General features: G+C 45.2%; 3 protein-coding genes across 4 annotated transcripts; 1 reads left to right on the forward strand and 2 right to left on the reverse strand.

The window, feature by feature from the left end:
* Positions 1 to 1,322: 1,322 nt before the first annotated feature.
* LOC131291333 (bifunctional arginine demethylase and lysyl-hydroxylase PSR) lies at positions 1,323 to 4,024 on the reverse strand. 2 transcript variants are annotated; one of them, XM_058320531.1, is made up of 5 exons: positions 3,960 to 4,024; positions 3,595 to 3,844; positions 2,388 to 2,746; positions 1,913 to 2,257; positions 1,323 to 1,829 (listed from the first exon to the last, which is right to left on the reverse strand). In XM_058320531.1, the coding sequence occupies exons 2-5, from the start codon at positions 3,665 to 3,667 to the stop codon at positions 1,395 to 1,397; spliced, it is 1,212 nt and encodes a 403-aa protein (XP_058176514.1). In that variant the 5' UTR covers positions 3,668 to 3,844; positions 3,960 to 4,024; the 3' UTR covers positions 1,323 to 1,394. The 2 variants fall into 2 exon arrangements, with proteins under 2 accessions (XP_058176514.1, XP_058176513.1); XM_058320530.1 differs by having other exon boundaries at positions 3,595 to 3,993.
* A 1,034-nt stretch (positions 4,025 to 5,058) lies between these two features.
* LOC131291341 (transmembrane emp24 domain-containing protein bai) lies at positions 5,059 to 7,292 on the reverse strand. The gene is made up of 5 exons (XM_058320541.1): positions 6,921 to 7,292; positions 6,728 to 6,848; positions 6,110 to 6,180; positions 5,359 to 5,485; positions 5,059 to 5,277 (listed from the first exon to the last, which is right to left on the reverse strand). The coding sequence occupies exons 1-5, from the start codon at positions 7,107 to 7,109 to the stop codon at positions 5,159 to 5,161; spliced, it is 627 nt and encodes a 208-aa protein (XP_058176524.1). The 5' UTR covers positions 7,110 to 7,292; the 3' UTR covers positions 5,059 to 5,158.
* Positions 7,293 to 14,925: 7,633 nt separating this feature from the next.
* LOC131291335 (lipid storage droplets surface-binding protein 2) lies at positions 14,926 to 18,596 on the forward strand. The gene is made up of 3 exons (XM_058320535.1): positions 14,926 to 15,126; positions 17,667 to 18,104; positions 18,172 to 18,596. The coding sequence occupies exons 1-3, from the start codon at positions 14,934 to 14,936 to the stop codon at positions 18,537 to 18,539; spliced, it is 999 nt and encodes a 332-aa protein (XP_058176518.1). The 5' UTR covers positions 14,926 to 14,933; the 3' UTR covers positions 18,540 to 18,596.

The following is an 18,596-nucleotide window of genomic DNA, read 5'->3' on the forward strand; positions in this document are numbered from 1 at the left end:
CGTGATGAAACGAATGTTTTATAATACTTCTTCTAGGTTGATTTTGCTCGTTTCGAGGTTATATAGTTTCGATACTGCATTTTAAACAATTTTTTGTTTTTGACTTTAGCGATTTTAAAACAAACTCAATAGTATGACTCCTAACGCTGTGTTTGTCCGTCTTGCCTAAGTCATGAGAAAAACAGCTTTATGGAAACTGAAAGAAGAAGCATCCACTTACTAGAGTAATTTTTTTTTCACATAGTTGAGAAAACAATTATTAAAGTCAAAAGTTATTACTATACATAAACAATTTGTTTATAAAGAAAATCTTCATGGGGCTTATGTAACAATAAGCTGGTATGCAGTACACGAAAGCATATGAAATGTGCAAAGTACAGTTCGCGAAATTCTAATTGCACCGTACGATGTATGCACGCATACAAAGGACGATAACTTTTGGCAAAGACGTTTGCCGTTGTCAACTGAATGGACCGTTCATTGAGTGCTACTACAGCCTTTTTACCACCGAAGTATAGCATAGCAACATCATGCTGCTAACACTAGAAAGGATTCAAATTTCTTATTTGATCACGGCTCGGAAACGACTGAAGAATTGTTCGAACCTAAAACTACATCACAATACACGGGGCAGGTGTGACGGTAAATTTTTGAATATAAAAAGACGAAGTTATAGAGAGGCTTGAATGAACTACTACAATGTTTTAGTTTGCTGCAGCTATGGCATATTCGGTGTATGTTTTTAACCTCAACATACCGGCAAAAGTAGATATTCAACCTAACCGTTTGGGCAAATTTGACGGCAGCTTTTTATACTTTCCATATTCCTGGATGAAACATTAAAAACTGCTAAAGAAAATATTAGCCCCGACAGCAGTCTATTTTGTAACACAGTTAATAGGGTTCAAAGTGTTATTCAAAAGTTATTGAATTCATTTTTTTTCTTTAAAATAAGTCCGACCCGATCACTTATCGTGTACAAAAAAATCGTATGACATTTTTATAAGTTCATTATTACATTTCATTATTCAATAGGTGTTCGAAATTCTTATCACACCCTTTGTGTTCAACGAAAATTATTTGTTAGTAGTGAGTTAGAAGAATTTTACTCGTCGCACTAAAAATGGCCCAAAGGTGTCATTCGAGGCGATAGCAGCTGGTTTAAATAGAATTATAGGAGGAAAACGCTGCCGTGAAATTTATGCAAACGCGGCTACGAACAAGCTAAATCATATCCTCGGAACGTAATTTTATAACCCTCTTAGAAGCCCTCGATGCACGTGGGTTTAAAAAAGACGAGGATTACTAAGTTATTTCCGGGGACAGGATTTAGCTTATTCAAGTTCAGACAGAATGTCGCCGACCATGTCAAAAAACGCTAATGATCTGGGGCTTCAATGAGTAAATTCGGAAACCGAGCCGCCACCACCTCCATTCGCTTTTCTACGCTTTTTCGACTTGTGCGCCGTTAGCGATTCCTGTCCACTGTCCGTGTTGGACTCGCTGTCGCTACCGCTATCACCGTCGCTGCTAGAACTAGAAGACGACGAACTGGAGTTACTCGAACTATCCGATGCAACACCTGTACTCTGGCCGAGATCGGTCTCCGAGGCGATCTTGGCCAGGTCTGGCTCGACTAGCTGCAGCACCTTGTACCACTTGTTAGACAGCTTCGGGCGACCGCGCACCGTCTTGTGCCAGACAACTGGAAAGTTGGTACGGCTACAGAAGTTTTGCGTCACCGCGACGGTGTCGTCCAGGTTGAGCACCACATGCCACCATCCGCCCGGCACAAATACCGTTTCCCCTGGCTTTTGGAGAATTTCTAGCTGCAAAGCCGAAAAACGAAAGAAAAGGTATACCGTTCAGATTTTTTACAATTCGTATCGCCTTCACGCATTCACGAACTTACCGGTTTACAGTTCGCTGGCCAATCAGGCTGTTGCGATCGAGGATAGATCAGACTGAACCAGGTGATGGCTTCGTCACGTTGCTTGCCGCCGATCGCCCCGGTCACCTTGAGCAGTTCCTTCGGAGTGTGAGTCGGAAACAGACACCAGCGTTTGTGGCCGTGTACCAGCGCGTTCCAGGCACTTGTACCGAGCGGATCAATATGGATGCCGGTGCCGGAGCGAGCTGGGCCCATCACAAACCAGCGATATGGTGGTCTTCTCTCCTCACCCGCATGCTTGAACAGGTCATCTCGGAAGTAAATCGGAACATCGTAGTCTTCGAGCAGTTTTCTACGCCGGTGATGCTGAAATAAAGCGTAGCCAAAAGTGAATGTGAAAATTGTATTAGCGAAGCATTGCGTCGTCGAGCTACATGTGCTTAGATTTTAATGATGTACGTATCAAGAATGCAAAACTGAAACATTATGCACTTACCTCACCGAAGCTGCTATCGAATATGTACAGTGGGCTGTCGTCCGTGGTTGTTCGCATGTACGCGACGTAGTATTTCATCTTCATCTTCACACTGTAGCCGTCATTATCTTCGCCACACTTGAACTTCTGGTTGCGGTACTTTTTAGCCAATCGCTCCAGCGTCCACTTGTGCCCAGCCTTCCAGTTGTCCTGCATGCCCTCGATAACGACGGGCTTATAGTCTCGCTCAAACCGCTCGATAAACTGCTCCGGACTAACCTTGTCCACATGGATCCGCTCTACATTATCCTCAAACTTGCGGAGCGCATCGAACGTCTGATGGTAGCCCAGCTGTACCCATGCCGATTTATCGGAGAGCTCTGTAATATGCAAAAGAGTATGAATTAGAATTGGGATTTCTGGCGTTGGAAAGTAAAAGTGAAGTGCTAAGAACAGGACACAAAATGATAGGAGGGATATCCTATCCGTTAAATGGATGTTGACTCTATCCAACGGGAAAGCATGTGAAAGCGATCTAGTGCGTAAAAGGGCTCGGTTCTTAATTTATGTGCTCGATTACGTACAATTTTTACTGAGCTTAGCCTTGCTTCTCCAGGGTCTTCTTGGTGTTTAATGTTTCCCATTTGTGTGCAGAATTCAGTAGAAAAAGCTTTCGAAAGGATATTTTACACGCCTAATTGAACTCAAAAAAAAAAGTCTGAAGTGCTGATCCAGCTCTACAAAATAAACATAAACAAATAAACAGTCAGCTGACATATATCGTAGAATACAACAATTGACCCAATATTGAAGTTTTACCACTTTCATATTACAATTTTACAGAAGCTGTGTCATAAGAACAGTCATCCGGGAAGAACCATCTAGAAGCTAAACAAAAGAGCAAAATTACCACCTGAAGAGGATGACCGGCCACGAAACATCGGGAAATGTCAGAGGTACTGACGTTAGCATTTTCATGGCCTACTACCGGCCGAAGTTAGGGAGTGTAGAGGCAGGAGCGAATGAGGGGACAAAACTGTGCATAACTGTATTTTGTGATTGCAAATGTAAAGCTAACCACTGACGTGTTGCAATTAAACTGAATGAAGTTCCTGCATGATGGATGGATGGGATTACTACTTTTTATTTTGCTCAGATAAACTGTTCACATGCAAGAGTCCGATAAGCTGGTAGGTTTGCAAATTAGCTCCTTCTGAGTAAAACATACCTGGTCGGGCTTTTCGTTTCACTTCCCGGACGCGTTTTCGGGTTCGGTGGGAAAGTTTCGCTGAATCGGCCATCGGGTGGCGACGGTTTATTGGCAGCTCACTGAACGCGGGCTATGCGATATTTGTTGTACTGTTGCCTCGAGTGCAGTGGTTGATTGTTGCTGGCCTTTTAATCACAGAACTTCTACGCACGTACGCTTGATCGCTGTGTTCGTTTGGAGTGTATGTCACGGTCACCGCACCAGATCACTGGAATAACAAACGTGAACTGAACCAATGGCTTTTCAACTTATATCGGAGGATAACAGTGACTAGGAAGAACGTGGGATGATTTAGAAACAAAAATAATGCATGAAAACTAAACTAATCCACCAATCTAGTGCGTTTCAGTGCGCGCACGTCCCACGGAACGTTGCGAGTGCTTGATGCGGATCCGCTGGATGGCAGTGTGTGCCCTAGTGTTCTGCGAATCATGATTCCGAAGATTCGAAGATTCAATCCCTAGACGCATTCCAAAGATTCGAATCCCATTTGACGGATTCCAAAGGATTTACTCGATTGGGATTTGATTCAGATTTGACTCTAAACAATGTGAATCGACTCAAATTAATTTGAGTCGAATTAGTCATGTAACGAGTCGATCTAGAGACAATCGGAGCTATTAATAACTCGATTCGAGATTGTCTCGAACGCGATAATGGCGGGTTGACAGATGAATCGTCTTTTGTGCTCAAAATGAGTGGATTTTACGGGTGTCATCAATAAATGCATTTTGACGTCCAGCTTCTTGATATTTTTAAAAATGTGAAAATCCAAACCAGTAGAAAAACAAACAAGAGTACCGAGCAAAGTTAAACATGCGCGTTTCGTTGTTTCATGTTGTTTTCGCAATGTGTTTAGTAGTGTTGTGCTTAATGAATCTTTTGGTGAGATTCATTCATATGAATCTTTCACCTAAGATTCATTCAGATGGATTCATGAATCTTTGCGGATTCGAATGTTCAAAACTTAATGAATCTTTCGAAAACTTAATGAATCTTCATGAATTTTTCATGGATCTGTCAAGAATCTCCCCGATTCTTTGATAGGCGTGGACAAAAAAAAAGGGGTCCTTCAACACATTTTTGTCTGGCGACTTTCATCATTTGGTGTGTCTTTGGGATTCATGAATCTCTCGACGAAAGATTCATAAACACCTTATAAGGCAGAGATTCATTCAGATTCATGAATCTGAATCAGATTTACACAACTCTAGTGTTTAGTATTTATATTCACATTATTATCGACACTGAATAGATTTCACTTAAAACTATTTTTACACAATCCCTTTGTTACCTATATTCATATCGGTACTTCAAACATAATTAAATTAGAAAAATGGTTAAAAATAAATTGTTTATAGTATTATTTTCGTTAACACTACTTTCCGAACCAATCCATGAGAATATTGAATACGATTACTTCAGTAATTTTATCTTTATTGTGCCAAAATTAAGCTTCATCAAATTACAAATTGAACTTATAATAATAATCGAACGTTACGAAACAATGTGTTAAAGGACTTTAAATGAGCTTCTTCGCGATGAAGTATCGCCGCAAATACAGCACCTGCCATGTCGCTAGCCCCAGAAGGCAGCTCATGCTGAAAATACTGAAAAATAGTACTCGACTATTTGTTGATTCTGAAATAAGAATCAAAAGATTGATTAGTTTCGATACAGACAATCGAACATGTGCAGGCTAGTGAATTAGGACATACTCACCGTTTGTATCACGCATTTCTTCTTCACGCTTTCGCATTAATGCAAAGTCCTGCACAATAGCATCAGACAAGTCCTCCAATCTTTTGAGATCAACCTCTAAAGGTTTCAGTTTAGCTGCTTCTCCGATCTTTTCAGGTAAGTTGGGAAAGAGAATTTTATAAAACAATGTGAATGTTATTGCTTTGGGGATCATTTGGTAATAGGCAGACAAAACAAAAGACGCAACAAATTAAAACACAAACAATTGTTTTGCAGTAACACTTCTACTCGTTTTGAATACGATGGAAAAATGCTTCAACAATCTATCTTTCATAGAAAGACGTTTACATAATCAATCTAGCAATGCATTCATTACAAACAGTTGGTTTCTTGGAACAGGTCTTGTTCAATAGACGTGTTGATCATGAGACCTATCGTCATTTTATACACAATCTATTAACCTAAGCATGCGTGATTCGTGAACAGTGCAAAAGGCACTCCATTGCAAAAAAAACCATTAAAAAATTCCATTAAACTAAAAAGATGTCAACAATAAATCAAATCGCAAAAAACAGGCAAACGCTCAGATAACTTACAACATTCATAAACTGAAAATAATAGCGAATAAGGAAGATATATCATTTAAAAAGAATTGATCAGTTGTAAACATAGTATCAAAAAAGGAGGGACAAGTAAGAAAGTATTGCTTATACAATATTGATGCACAGCTAAAAGTGAAATTTGATATTCGTTTCTCGATTTTATAACTTACCCCTTCATAACTCTTTGTTTCTATGCCTTTCTTAACATCCAATGAAACTTCTTGTTCGATGCCTCGGTGCGCTGCAGAATGATTCAATCAGTAGAATATATTATTAATGGCTTTCAAGTAAATGTAGATATTAATCAGAAAGCATTTAAATTACACTGTTCTGTACTTATTCGAATGGACAAATCATCTTACAATCTTTGAATTTTATAAAATGATTATTACGACTGGGAAAAAGGCACTGTACAAATGAACAAAATTGGCCTATACATGGTTTCTGCAATTGGAAATATGAACGTATAGCATCGTACGAGTAAAAAAAAAACTAAATAAGATGTATAGATAACGTTACAAAAAAGTGGGTGTCGTTTTCGTCTTATCAAATTCATCAGCCATGTTCGAAAATGATATCTATTACATTGCACCGTTATATGCGCCATATGTCCCATCGTCCAAAAGCAGAAAACTTTAGTGATAGAAATTTGTATGCGAATAGCATTTATACTTTATCGTGATAAAATTTGAGAAATAATACTGACGCTTTTAACTACACCAGCAACTATGGAGGATATGGAACAATCACTTTGGCAACAAATACAGACATGGTATCACGGTACTTACTCGGTGGGACTTGCGAAATGAAGCAAATTTCAAACGTATCGTACACTTCCGACGTAAACGAAAATTTTCCTTTTGATATGTCCTCTTTTTGTGCCAGGATGTGTCCTTTTGTGTCGCGTACCTGCAAATTCAGTTCATCAGTATCCACAAACTGCAGGGTTGTATGCCACCGGCGGCTTTCTAGAATACTTACCACGTAGTCGATCTTTTGACCGGGCGCGTTGGTGATTTCATACTCACCGGCAACGATTTGATTGCCCTGCATTTCATCCCGCAAACACTTTTGAGTGTTTGGTGCCAACCGGAACATGATCGCCATCGTGTTCGGCACTATCGCTAGTACCAACAAGCTACCTAAAATCCGGTGCAGCGCAAACACCATTTTGCGGCGTTGTGGAGTTGCTAGGTTTAGGTTGATAGGAAACACCGGGGTGCAATCGCAATGTATAGGCAGTAGCCCGCAGCAGGCAGCCGAGTTTTTATCCTAATATTTATTGCGTTTGATACGTGGTATGTTCCTTAAATTTATTTCTACGTTTCCAGTTCTGTACGAGTGTGTTGTATGTCACCGAGAAAGTTTTTTGGTAGATGAGCTGGCCAGCAAGCTGACATTTCAGCCCGGTGAAAATAGTTATGGCATATTTGGTACAGTATCGTACACACTGCATGGAAGAGGGCAGTAAAAAAAAGTACCCATGTTATTTGGTATAATATATATTGTTTTATTTTTAAAATAAAATATTTAAAATCGTGGTAAAGATGGGGTTTGAATCGAAATTAATCAAGAGTCGCTAATTACTTACAACTCTTTTTTCGAAGTAGTATGTATGCCTATAAACAAAGGACCTAAGCTGTTGTAACTTTAAAATCCCAAAAGTTTTATTAACATTTTCGGATAATTTAGAGTTTTCTTACTTACCTAATCAAATTCTTTTTGGATAATGTGTACATGTGCAACATAACATTGTTTTTATTTTATACTCTCGTTTACCCTTATGAAAAAACAAAAAATAACTTTATACATACACTGGATCGTTGGAAGCATCCCTCTCATCAATATGCTGCATCTCAAATCGATTAAAGTTCAACACATCGTAGTTAACACCTGTTTCCCTTTCATGAATTTCTTCGTATATATGGGCCAGTGGTGCAGTATCCTGATCGTTGTTCAAGGGAGCCTCATACATGAAGGACGTACTTTTTTCGGTGATGGTATCAAACACGGTACGGTCCTTCGACAAATGGCGATAGAATGGAACATGCTGGAGTTGCCGGTATCGGTTGTAGAGTAGAAGAATGACGTGTGAGATTAGAATTCCCATAGCTACGGTTAGAATAATTACCAGCGGCCTAGAGACGTTCAACGGTTGCTTGAGCGTCATTTTAGGACCATGTTTAATAATTTCCCCATGCGGATTGCCCTTTGGAGGTATGTTCGGGACGATGTTTTCTGTAGCTTCCGGTTCAAATGAAGGTTCGGTGGTACCACCGGCACTAGTGTTTGTCAATGAACAAGGTAGTCCACGTATTGATAGGATATCGAAACGTTGCGAATATTTGAACGTGTCGAACAGGACGGGATTTGTTTGGCGGGTGTGTTGCAACCAGCGGCAATCCCAAGGGTTGGCGTCAACCTGCACATGGACTAAATTGGGCCACGGTGCAAAGTTCCCGAGGTTCAGAAAATCATTGTGGGACAGGTCCAGTACGCTTACGGAAGGTGCCACGCTAAATGCATCTAGCTGAATGTAGGTTAGCCGGTTATAGCTGAGGTCGATCGTGTCCAGGGATGGTCCGATGGCAAGCAATGAAGCTGACATATGGTGGAAGGTATTGTGGCTCAGTATCAGCTGTTGCAATATTGGTAGGTTGTCCAGTTTAACAGTATTCTCATTCAAAAGATTTTGTGACAGGTTCAGTGAAACCACCAAGGGTAAGTCACGCACGATAGCATTTGTCAGGAAACACTCGACGACTGTAATTTTGTGCAGTAGGCTGTATTCTTCCACCGCAGGCTGCAGTGCTATCCAAGGCTCCTCGTCCGACATTACCCCAGTCGAATGGATTATCCTCATTTGCCGTGGAAGGGAATTGAAGATTGACGAGATGTTTTTAACCATACTCTGTTCTAGCTCCAGCACCTGCAGTTTCTCAAGCATACCAATCGAAAAGTCGACGCCCGTACAATTCCAAATCCTTAGTCGCTGCAACTGCACGAAACCGTCCATCGAATCTCGTTCCATGGTTCCAAATTCATTGTTCTCCAGATCTAACTCCTGTAACGATCGCAAATCACGCCACCCGACCGATGAAAGGTGATTGATTCGGCTTGCGCTAATCTGCAAACGTTCGAGCTTTACGAACTGGCCGAACGTTTCGTCTGGCAATGAGCGTAGACAGTATCCGTCCAAGACTAGTAGTTTGATATTTTGGGGAAAGTGAAGGTACTGCAAACCGATGCCCACGCCACAGCATACCGCCCGCCCATCCAGCCTGTAGCTGGCTACCTTACGGAAAATATTTTGCGAATGCTCGTTGGAAAATGGAGCCAAACTGCAGTCGAAGCTGATGCTAAACTCTATCGACGGCTTCTGATAGTTGACTATGGTCGGAAGCGAACATTCCGTTGTATCTCCGCCGCAATCGAAGAGCTCCTGCTGGGAAGGTGTTACTACTAAGCTTGTGCTGCTTTCGTACCACTGGTCCTCCGCTGGCTGGCGGGATATTGTAGCTGTACGTTTCACCACAAACAGTTGCGATGCCAGTACGAGCATCATTATAACTCCCATTGCTGGGCGGTAAACATCGGCACCGTGTCCCTCACGGACCGAAAGCGTTTCAATGACTACTTGTGGTCCGGCTTGAAGCTACATTCCATTCCGTTCAATGCCAAAACCTTTCCTGGAACATCTTTGCACTGTTTACATTAGCGAAGATTCGGCGTACTACAAAAGGTACGAAAATCCGTGAATCAGTTAAAACAGTGCAGAACGATCGAGTGTTCCTCGGTAGGCGATCGATTTCTGCACGTGATGCGCATGTCGAATGCCGCCTAAATGAACGGCGAATCGGGCATGCGCCTCAGCGGTACGAGGAAGAACCACGATCAGGTACGAAGCAACTTTTACACCCTCAACGACACGTACTTATTAATCGTTTGGATACTCACCCACTTGCTTGAATTGTTTGAATGACAAAATAGAACGAAATTCAGCAAGTTGCACCACGATTTAGTGAAATCGTGGGAGGTAACATTTTATAAAAATGAATAAACGTATGCTGCCTATTTTTCCAATTTTGACAGCAAACTGTTGTCATGCATAGACATTTGAATCAACACAATAAATCAGGGAGTTTTTATCATAGTTCTATAAAGCAGATAAAATGTAAGTCCCAGTCGGTCAACCAGGGACAAACACACCACGGATATGCCCGGAACCGTGGGTGACAAAAAGATACATTGTCATCAACTAATAACACGCTCCATCACAGCAAAGCTGTGATGATACTGATAATGTCTGCCGGATTACGAATACGGCGGTACATGGGCTCACATGGCAGATTGAGCGTGTTCCACATTTCTACCCAGCGGCTTGCATGACGTCAGACAATAAGGGGCACGGAAAAGAAAAACGACTGATAACAAGAGTGTGGCAGGATCTTACCAGGTGACCCAGTGGGCTTCATGTGTTGTTAAAGGCAAATCGGTTGAAACAATATTTTTCATTCAAACACAGCACAGAGCCTTTAATGTTAATTATTATTTATGTCGCATGTACTCAACACAATACAACCGTAGAGGAAATAATATCATAAGCGTGCGGCCATATTTGGTGACATTCGACCATGCATGGTTAAGGGTTCTCCAACGCCTGGCGTGCTGGCCTGGTAAGTGTTTCAAAATAAGCAAGAAAAAATAATCCCGGGTTTGGTAGTAAGCTGTACCGTGGCCGAATGATACGCCGAAAAGAATCCCGTAGGTTCCATGGATTGCGCGTGTGTGCGGCACATGTATGCCCCGTACTGGGCCTGTCTTCGTTATCTGCACTGATAACAGCGTCTCAACCACCTCTCTACAGGACTTTGTAAGTCCTGTCCTATACTCTCTGCAAATGGCGCTTTCCGGTGTACTTCCCTTTGCCCGTACACTTTCTCTGTTCCTCAGCAGCTCTTCTCCCTTCCTCCTCTTCAGGGGGATCTGGCATTGGATCAAAGCGTTGGGAAGTGGTTGACGCAATTGCGCACCACACGTTGCTCACGGGTTCAAAGTCTACCGATTTCTCGGCGACAGACGTTGTTGACGTGCTGGCCGTTCTTCTGACGATTTGTCTAGCGCAAAACCACCACAAGGATGGCGCGCTTACGCCGATGAAACATGAAAATACGCAAGGTGTACCATTGTTGGATCATTTCGTTACCGTACCACCATCGGGCGGTGATTCACACTTTATTTTGATTTGCTTCGAATAATTTGTGGTGGAATGTTTAAGCTTGACGTTCCACAGTTGTTAAGTGCAAACAGTGTCCCCGGACAACATCACAAACACATTCTCTCTAGTCGAAGAATATGTTTAAAGTTCCATTTGTCTATTGTTGCAAATATGTTCGGAAGACAGTGAACGACAATTTCGAGCAGTTCACTTGATCTGATCTTGTCTAAGGCACAACTTCTGCGATTTGAATATTGCTCCGGTGATCCGATTTAAAATGGGCCCCGTTCGCGTTGCGAGGCATATCCTTGTATTCGCAACCACGTGTGACCCCGCTGCAAACATCACCTACACGTGAGAATAGCGACGTTAGGTAAAGGGTACAAATTTATTTAGATTGATTTCAATTGAAGCTCGCAGTACGTCACGTTGTTGTCAGTCCTGCTAGCCATAGGCCGGCATGCTGTTGGTGAGAAAATCCAGTTTGCTTCCAGACGCCCAACCAGTAATCGAAGCTAATTTAAATTTATGAATGCCATTCAAATTATAGGCATAGGGTACGAAGCGGCTCCATCGCGCAGAGAAAGAAGCTGCCAATGGGATTGACTGTGTACTCGTGGTTAAAAACAGTGAAGGGAAGAAAAAAACTGAGCAAGATGAATAAATATTCCCAAAAGATGCATACAAATGACAATCACAAATTTAAAACACAATATACAGAGCTACCAGCCACAACTCCGGTTGCGATTGTAGAGCGGAGGAACATGCAACAACTGATAATTGCTGGTAGAAATGTAACACACGGAGAGTGGCCTTATCCGCCACCGGGATTGCTGCCTCTGCTTCAGGAATACGCCATTTTTTTTTTTACTGATCCAGTGAAGCAATGTCACCGATGTGTTCGGGTTCTGGAGCGTTGATATCCTTATCAGTTTGTGTAACGATTGCACCGTGGGGAATTCTTCTCTCCAACACACTGAACTTGCGCTTACAGCAGAAGCTTCTCTCTGATGTGTATGATTGCCAGGATTAAGTGTTTTATTCTGGAAACTGTTTTCATGCTTATCTTCTAGCGTATGTAGTTACTGCTTTTTAGCATAAAAGTCATATAAATATCTACACGTAAGCCTTCTACTTGTAATGTACCTGGCATACGCTTTTTTTCATCCACTCTAAAGAGCAGATATTCCAAATGTAACCTTTATACAGCGTTTCGCTGCAAATGTATCGTGTTAGCGCCGTTGTAAGGGAGCTATAATTAAAACGCTAACCGATGTAAAGTATTAGTAACGCTCATCGTCGTATGCATCACGACCAAAGGGCGACGGCTAAACGTTTACCAGCGGATGGAAAACGGGCAAAACCGGTCCATGCATTGAACTTCGCACTTGACCGTGTGTGATGGGTGTGGAAAAAAAACATCTTCCCCCTAGACGACCGTGAGTAATACATTACGTTTGCTCCGAGCAGCTACGCGAGCCGGTGCATGTTACTGGCCTGTAGTAGTCAAATCATTTCCTGCAAAATTCAAAATTCCATTCGCACATGACAATTGCGTTTGAGAAAAAAACATTGGGCAATAATCGACAAGAGACTCAGAAACCAGCAAAAAGAAACCGTAAATTAGTGTTATCTTAGGAGTAAAATCAAAAGTAAAGTTTTGAAAGGGTTCAAAAGTGTTGCACAGTGAACACAAATAGTATTAATTATGCTTGAAAAACAGCGAAAATGCTATTACAACACAATCCTAGGGCGGTAACGGAAAATTTTGATCTCTCTGAAGGCTTTAAAGTAAAACAGAACTAAAACGAAAGCTGTAAAAACATTACCTCGGACATGACATTGATTCGCGATGATGTGTTCCGTTTCTGATTAAAAGTTGTGCACATTTGGGCGAGCGAGCTTTCCGATTGGGGATTCAGCAGCAAACGATGGGAATCGCGTACTGCAGTGGAAGACTTTCTTCCCCCGGCAATGTTAAAAGGAAAGATTATAATTTTATTATTTTTCCCATGACCGCTGCTCTAATCGAACGTGGCGCAATGGGCACTTCAGGGCAGCAAAAAAAAACAAAAAAAAAACAAAAAGCAAATCTCGCCATTTCGCAAAAAAAGCCAAAGAGTTCATTGCAACCGTGCATACACAAGCCCACAGACACACTCACGCGGCGCGCACGGGGTTAAAGGTTACCCGGTTGTGGTGCCTGTCGTCAAGGGTTCGCGTCCGTTCGTAGTGCGGGGCAAGGGGAAGCGCGGGGGAGGAAATTGCGATTGGCAAACGATCCTAGTGTTGCGCCCGGGATACACGGGACCCTCGCGAAAGGGCAGGCACCGGTGAGGGGTGCGGGGAGCAAAGTGCAAAGTACTAATTAGCTAAGTCTGGGCCGTGAGCGTGTGTGTGTGTGTTTGCCTTGGATTCGCGCCGAGGGTTCGAAGGTTCATCGTGACGGAGCGGCCAGCGGGATCGGGCGCTAGATAGGACCGCACAGGGTTGGGGGCCGGGGGGCCGGAGGGGGGTCGTAACTGATAAGCGGCGAGTTTCGGAGTAGTCCGTATACGCCACCAGCGCACCGGCCATTTACTATAAAAAGCTTTATAAACACGGCGCACACCGTCATCTTGAAGCGCAGCCGGCTCAAACGGGTTCGAAAAGAAATTCTGTGTGTTCTGTTCTGCGTGGCTAAAACCGCTAGTGATCGGATGCAACCGGCCCGAGTACAGTTTGATTTGCTCAGGTGTGTATTGATGTGTGTGTGTGTGGGGGGTGGGGGAAGAGGGGGATGATTTAAATTGCAGTATAACGTGGGCGCGCGCGAGTTCTGATAAGCCCTCGAGTGTGACGTGCACGAGTGTAAAATCAACGCATGTTCTACTACCAACCTCCAACCACGCCGCCAACCAAGTACAACTTTTCCCCTCCGAAAAACCCGGTTGAGCGGACGCGCTATCGTTCTGCCACCGCAAAATGCGTGCATTGAGGAGAAGATGGAGGGTGCATACACTGCGAGATGGATCGACAGCACTTCGGACCGACGAAAAAAAAACAACACCCGATCCCTTCACACATACCCCGCCACAGGACAATGGGGGATGGTTGGTTGGGCGCGGCCCTTGGTGCCCAGTGGAAGCGGGGACGGGGAAGTGCGGGTGCAATCAGCTCATCAGCTTGCGCTGACAAATTCTTTCGAACCGCCGACCGCTCGCTCGCTCGCATACACCCTTGGCCGATGGCCCTTTCCGCTCGGTCGCGCTCTAGCGGCTTCTACCTCGAAGCCCCGGGGCGGACCGAGCGCTGGAGCGCGTATTTGCATGAGTGTGTGCGTTCGGGAGCCGGTTATTGGGAAGCGTATCGCGTGTAGATAGCGGGGACGTCCGCGTAGTGTAGGACGATCCTCGTGGCGCACCGTGCGGCTCATTCCATTGCCAACCGTTCGACAGTGCAGTCGAGTTCCGACACACGCTGATCGCCGAATAACAAGACACAGCAGCGCGTGAGTGTGACCACCAAAGCGTAGATAGACGTACGTTTAACCAGATCGTTACCGAGGTACACTGAGCGCGATTTCATCTCCCCTTGGCTATTGTTGCATCAGCGGGCTTTACCGCATACCGTTTCGTTTCGTTTGTCGTTTGTCCTCTCGTAATTGAGTAAACACTTCGTTTGAGTAATTCCCATCCTATCTGTGCAATTTGTCCGTATAGGAAAGTTTTTGCGGTATTTTCAAGAACGCTCGTGTGTGCTTTGAGTGCGGATACTATCTGAAAAAGGAAACAAACATGGCGTCCAAAGTGCAAGAAAATGGAAATGCAGCAGCTGGAGCCGCTACAAGCAACACCACCAGCGCGGACGGCGGGGCGCCGACCAATGCCGCCCTGCTGCCACACCTCGAGTCGCTCGATCGGATGCTGAAGCTGCCGGTAGTGGACGCCACCTGGCAGCAGACACAGAACGTCTACGGGCGTGTGAAAGGTACGTAAAACAACGGGGGGTGGGGGGGAGAGAACAAGTGGAAATGGAATGACAAGAAAGCTTTCTACCACCGAGCGAACCATGTGACTCCGCGTACACCTGCCAATGGTGGCCCGCCATTCCAGCAGTGATACGCCATACGGCGGCCATCATGGAATGGTTCCCTCTCCCATGCGCCCGCTGGTCCCCGTTTTTGCAATCGATAATTGGTCGGGGTCATTTCACTTGGTTTTGGATCGTGCACTGTCTTTTGATAAGACGGGTCCCTGAGGTTTGCCCTGAACCATGCACGGAAGCGGTGTTGCGCCGCCATTGTAAAATTCTCGTTGCGGTGGTGGAAGAAACAATGTGCCTCATCGCTACGAGGGGGAAACCCATTCTGGAGGTGTAAGAAGGTGTGAGCGCGCGGTCGGGCGAGAAAAAATTCTTCGCGGCCCATTTAGTGCCGCTGCACCAACACTGACGCTTGGGGACGACGACGACGACGACGACGACCGGCACCACCAGACGGCGATGCTGCCGCATACGATGGAAAACATGTATCCGGTCCAAAGTTCACTGCCAGCGCCAGAAACCAGTTCGGCGGAATGACTGTGTGAAGATCGTCATCATACCCGGTCATGGTGGTCCAAGAGCGAGAGAGAGTGAGACAAAAGAGAAGATAGAGTACGAAATGGTTGGTGGCGAGGGAATACGCCACAGAAAACACATGCCTTCAGGGCGCTGTTTGCCTTTGGGTCGTACAAGCAGCAAGTATTTGGATTGTTTATGCACCAACCGAACCACTGCGCCATATTCGCGAAGGATACAGCTGACACAGTTTGACCCGATTCAATCAATCCCGTTACGATCGTCCAGAACAATCGATCCTAACCTCACAACCGGTCTCACAAGGAGGGTAGCCATTACGATATCGGTCGAGTCGAAACTCGATCGAATGAGCGCGACACAAAAACCTTCACTAACGAACGCATATGGCTTCCGTCGTTGAAGAAACGCAAAAACGTACACGTTGAAAACGCTGCATACGTTGCTGTCTGCCTGTCGTTCAGCACAACAGTGGATGCCTGTGGTACTTTGCGCATGGGTGGATTCTCCTTATCTCGCCACCGAACCTCGTTGGAATGAATGAATGAATGTATGCCGTTCGTGCGCTGATTACCTTATCTGCTGTATTGCATCCTTCTAGTTTTTGCGAATCTCTAAGAGTTGAGCTCCTCATTGTGTTGTGTTGTTTATTGTGATTATTCTGTTTTCCTCCCTTCTCTACTTCAAGCCATCCCTCTAGATGGGTGGTTCAAAGTCCTTCAACTGCACGATAACGCTGGTTTCGATTGACAGAGAGTATGATGTTTAACTCCGGAATTCAACCACCGGACTGGATCTCGCCCTTTCGCAGGACAAGTTCAAAGGAGGTTCTCCGAATGGGTTTCTACTTCGTTCAATCGACTATATACCGCATCAGTTTCCATTTCCCCCTACCGATCGGGGCCGGTTTGAGAACTCCCGAGACGACGATAGTCGATCCATGGGGCTGTGTTATCAAACACCGGGGGTTGGCACTCTGGATGCCCTTCGTGGACTGTAGAGTCAACGTAGGTTGACGCTGGCGATAACGTCGGACGTCTCGGAGCCACGGAGAAGGGGGATTGGACGGTGTCGTACTGAGAACCGGACTGACCCATTGGGGCGAACCCTGGTACTTCGTACCCTGTAATTGGCTAAGCTTATCAGCCGTGCTCAGGTTTGCTTGTGGAAGGTTATTACATGAAGTGGGAGGTGTATGTCACGACGTGTCGACTCGAATGTCGCCGATGGGGATCGCACGCAGGTGGTTGCTCGGGACTTCAAGTACGATAGTATTTCCGGTAACACCGCGAGCCAGTCATGGTTTACGATTAAAGCAGATAATGCTGTTTCTTTGGTCCCTTTGCTCACAAACTTCAGTCGTGCCATAAACAAAATCTCATCCGTTCGATCACATGCAACTCATCGCTGATATTATTCTTCGATGTTGTTACTGGATAGCGAGTCAGAATATAAACGAGTATTAAACGAGTCAGCTACTCCAGCAAGCTTCCCCTGAGTTACCACACGATTTCATTGAGAATCAATTGAATATAGTGTTGTGCGTCATTGGATGAGATATCCAAAGATTCATGAATCACCTAAATTCCAACACCTAGACCAAAAGAAAGAGATCTTCCTTTCCTCATGTTAGTCCTTTTTAAGGCTTCATGAATCTGGTTAATTTGTTCGTCAAGAATTTTGAAGAAGACTCTCTAACATGAAGATTCAGATTCACATAACGCTAATTGAAAAGGTCTGGGTGGGTGTCAGATTAAATAACAACCGTCACATGCATCGTGCATGGGAAATAAATTTACGATAAGATCGACCGCAACGGACCAGTTTGTTCCGGATGGGCGATATGGACCCAACCTACCAATGCAGGGCTACCAAGGGGAACTCTACGTGTGATAACATCACCATCGAGCTCGCTAACACTGTTTTATTATCTTATCCACGTACGCCGACAGACTACAATCCACTGCTGACGTGGGCCCTCGGAACGGCGGAGGATGTTGTGTGCCGCGCGGTCACCATTTCGGCGCCGCTCGTCCAAAAGCTGGACCGCCCGCTGCAGCTGGTGGACCAGACGCTGGTGAAGGGCATCGACAAGCTGGAGGTAAACGCACCGATCATCAAGGAGCAGCCGGCCGAGATCTACCAGCAGGCGCGCACGCGCGTCCTCGAGACGGTGAAGCCGCACATCGAGAAGGTGTGCGAGCTGCGCTCGGCATCCCAGCAGCGGGCCGCCTCGCTGAAGGATCTCTCCTGGCGCAAGGCGAACGAGGTCCTGGCGACACAGTACGGTAGCCTGGCGGTGAACGGCGTCGACACCACGGCTCAGCTCGCCGAACGCCTGCTCGACTACTACTTCCCCAAGTCGGACACCGACACTGACGACGACAACGGTAAGTTGTGATACCCCCAGCTTGACGGTTCCAGCTACTAACTGGTATCGTTGCTTCCTCCACGCAGTGCTCATCTCCGCGAAAGACGACCCCGTGCTGCACACGGTGCAAACCGTCGGACGCCTATCCAACAAGGTGGCTCGCCGCGTTTACCGGACCGTCTCCACGCAGGTAAAGTCCCTCCGCAAGGAAGACGTCCGGGACTACGTAGCGACACTCATCGCCGTGCTCCGCCTGACACAGTACCTCAACTTCATCAACGAGAAGCGGCAATCGGTCGAGGGGCCACAGGGCAAGGACGCCGCCACCGATAGCAGTACCACCGCCACCAACACCACCACCACCTCCGCCACCTCCTCGTCCACCACCAGCACGTCCGATGTGGTCGCCACCACCAACAGCAGTAAAACGCTCCAGCCTCCGAAGCAGGAATAGGTCTATAGACACGTTAGGTTTTTTTTGGAAAGATCGCGTGCGATGGGAAAGAGAGGG

This window comes from Anopheles ziemanni, chromosome X (assembly GCF_943734765.1).
Source record: "Anopheles ziemanni chromosome X, idAnoZiCoDA_A2_x.2, whole genome shotgun sequence".
Lineage (NCBI taxonomy): Eukaryota > Metazoa > Arthropoda > Insecta > Diptera > Culicidae > Anopheles > Anopheles ziemanni.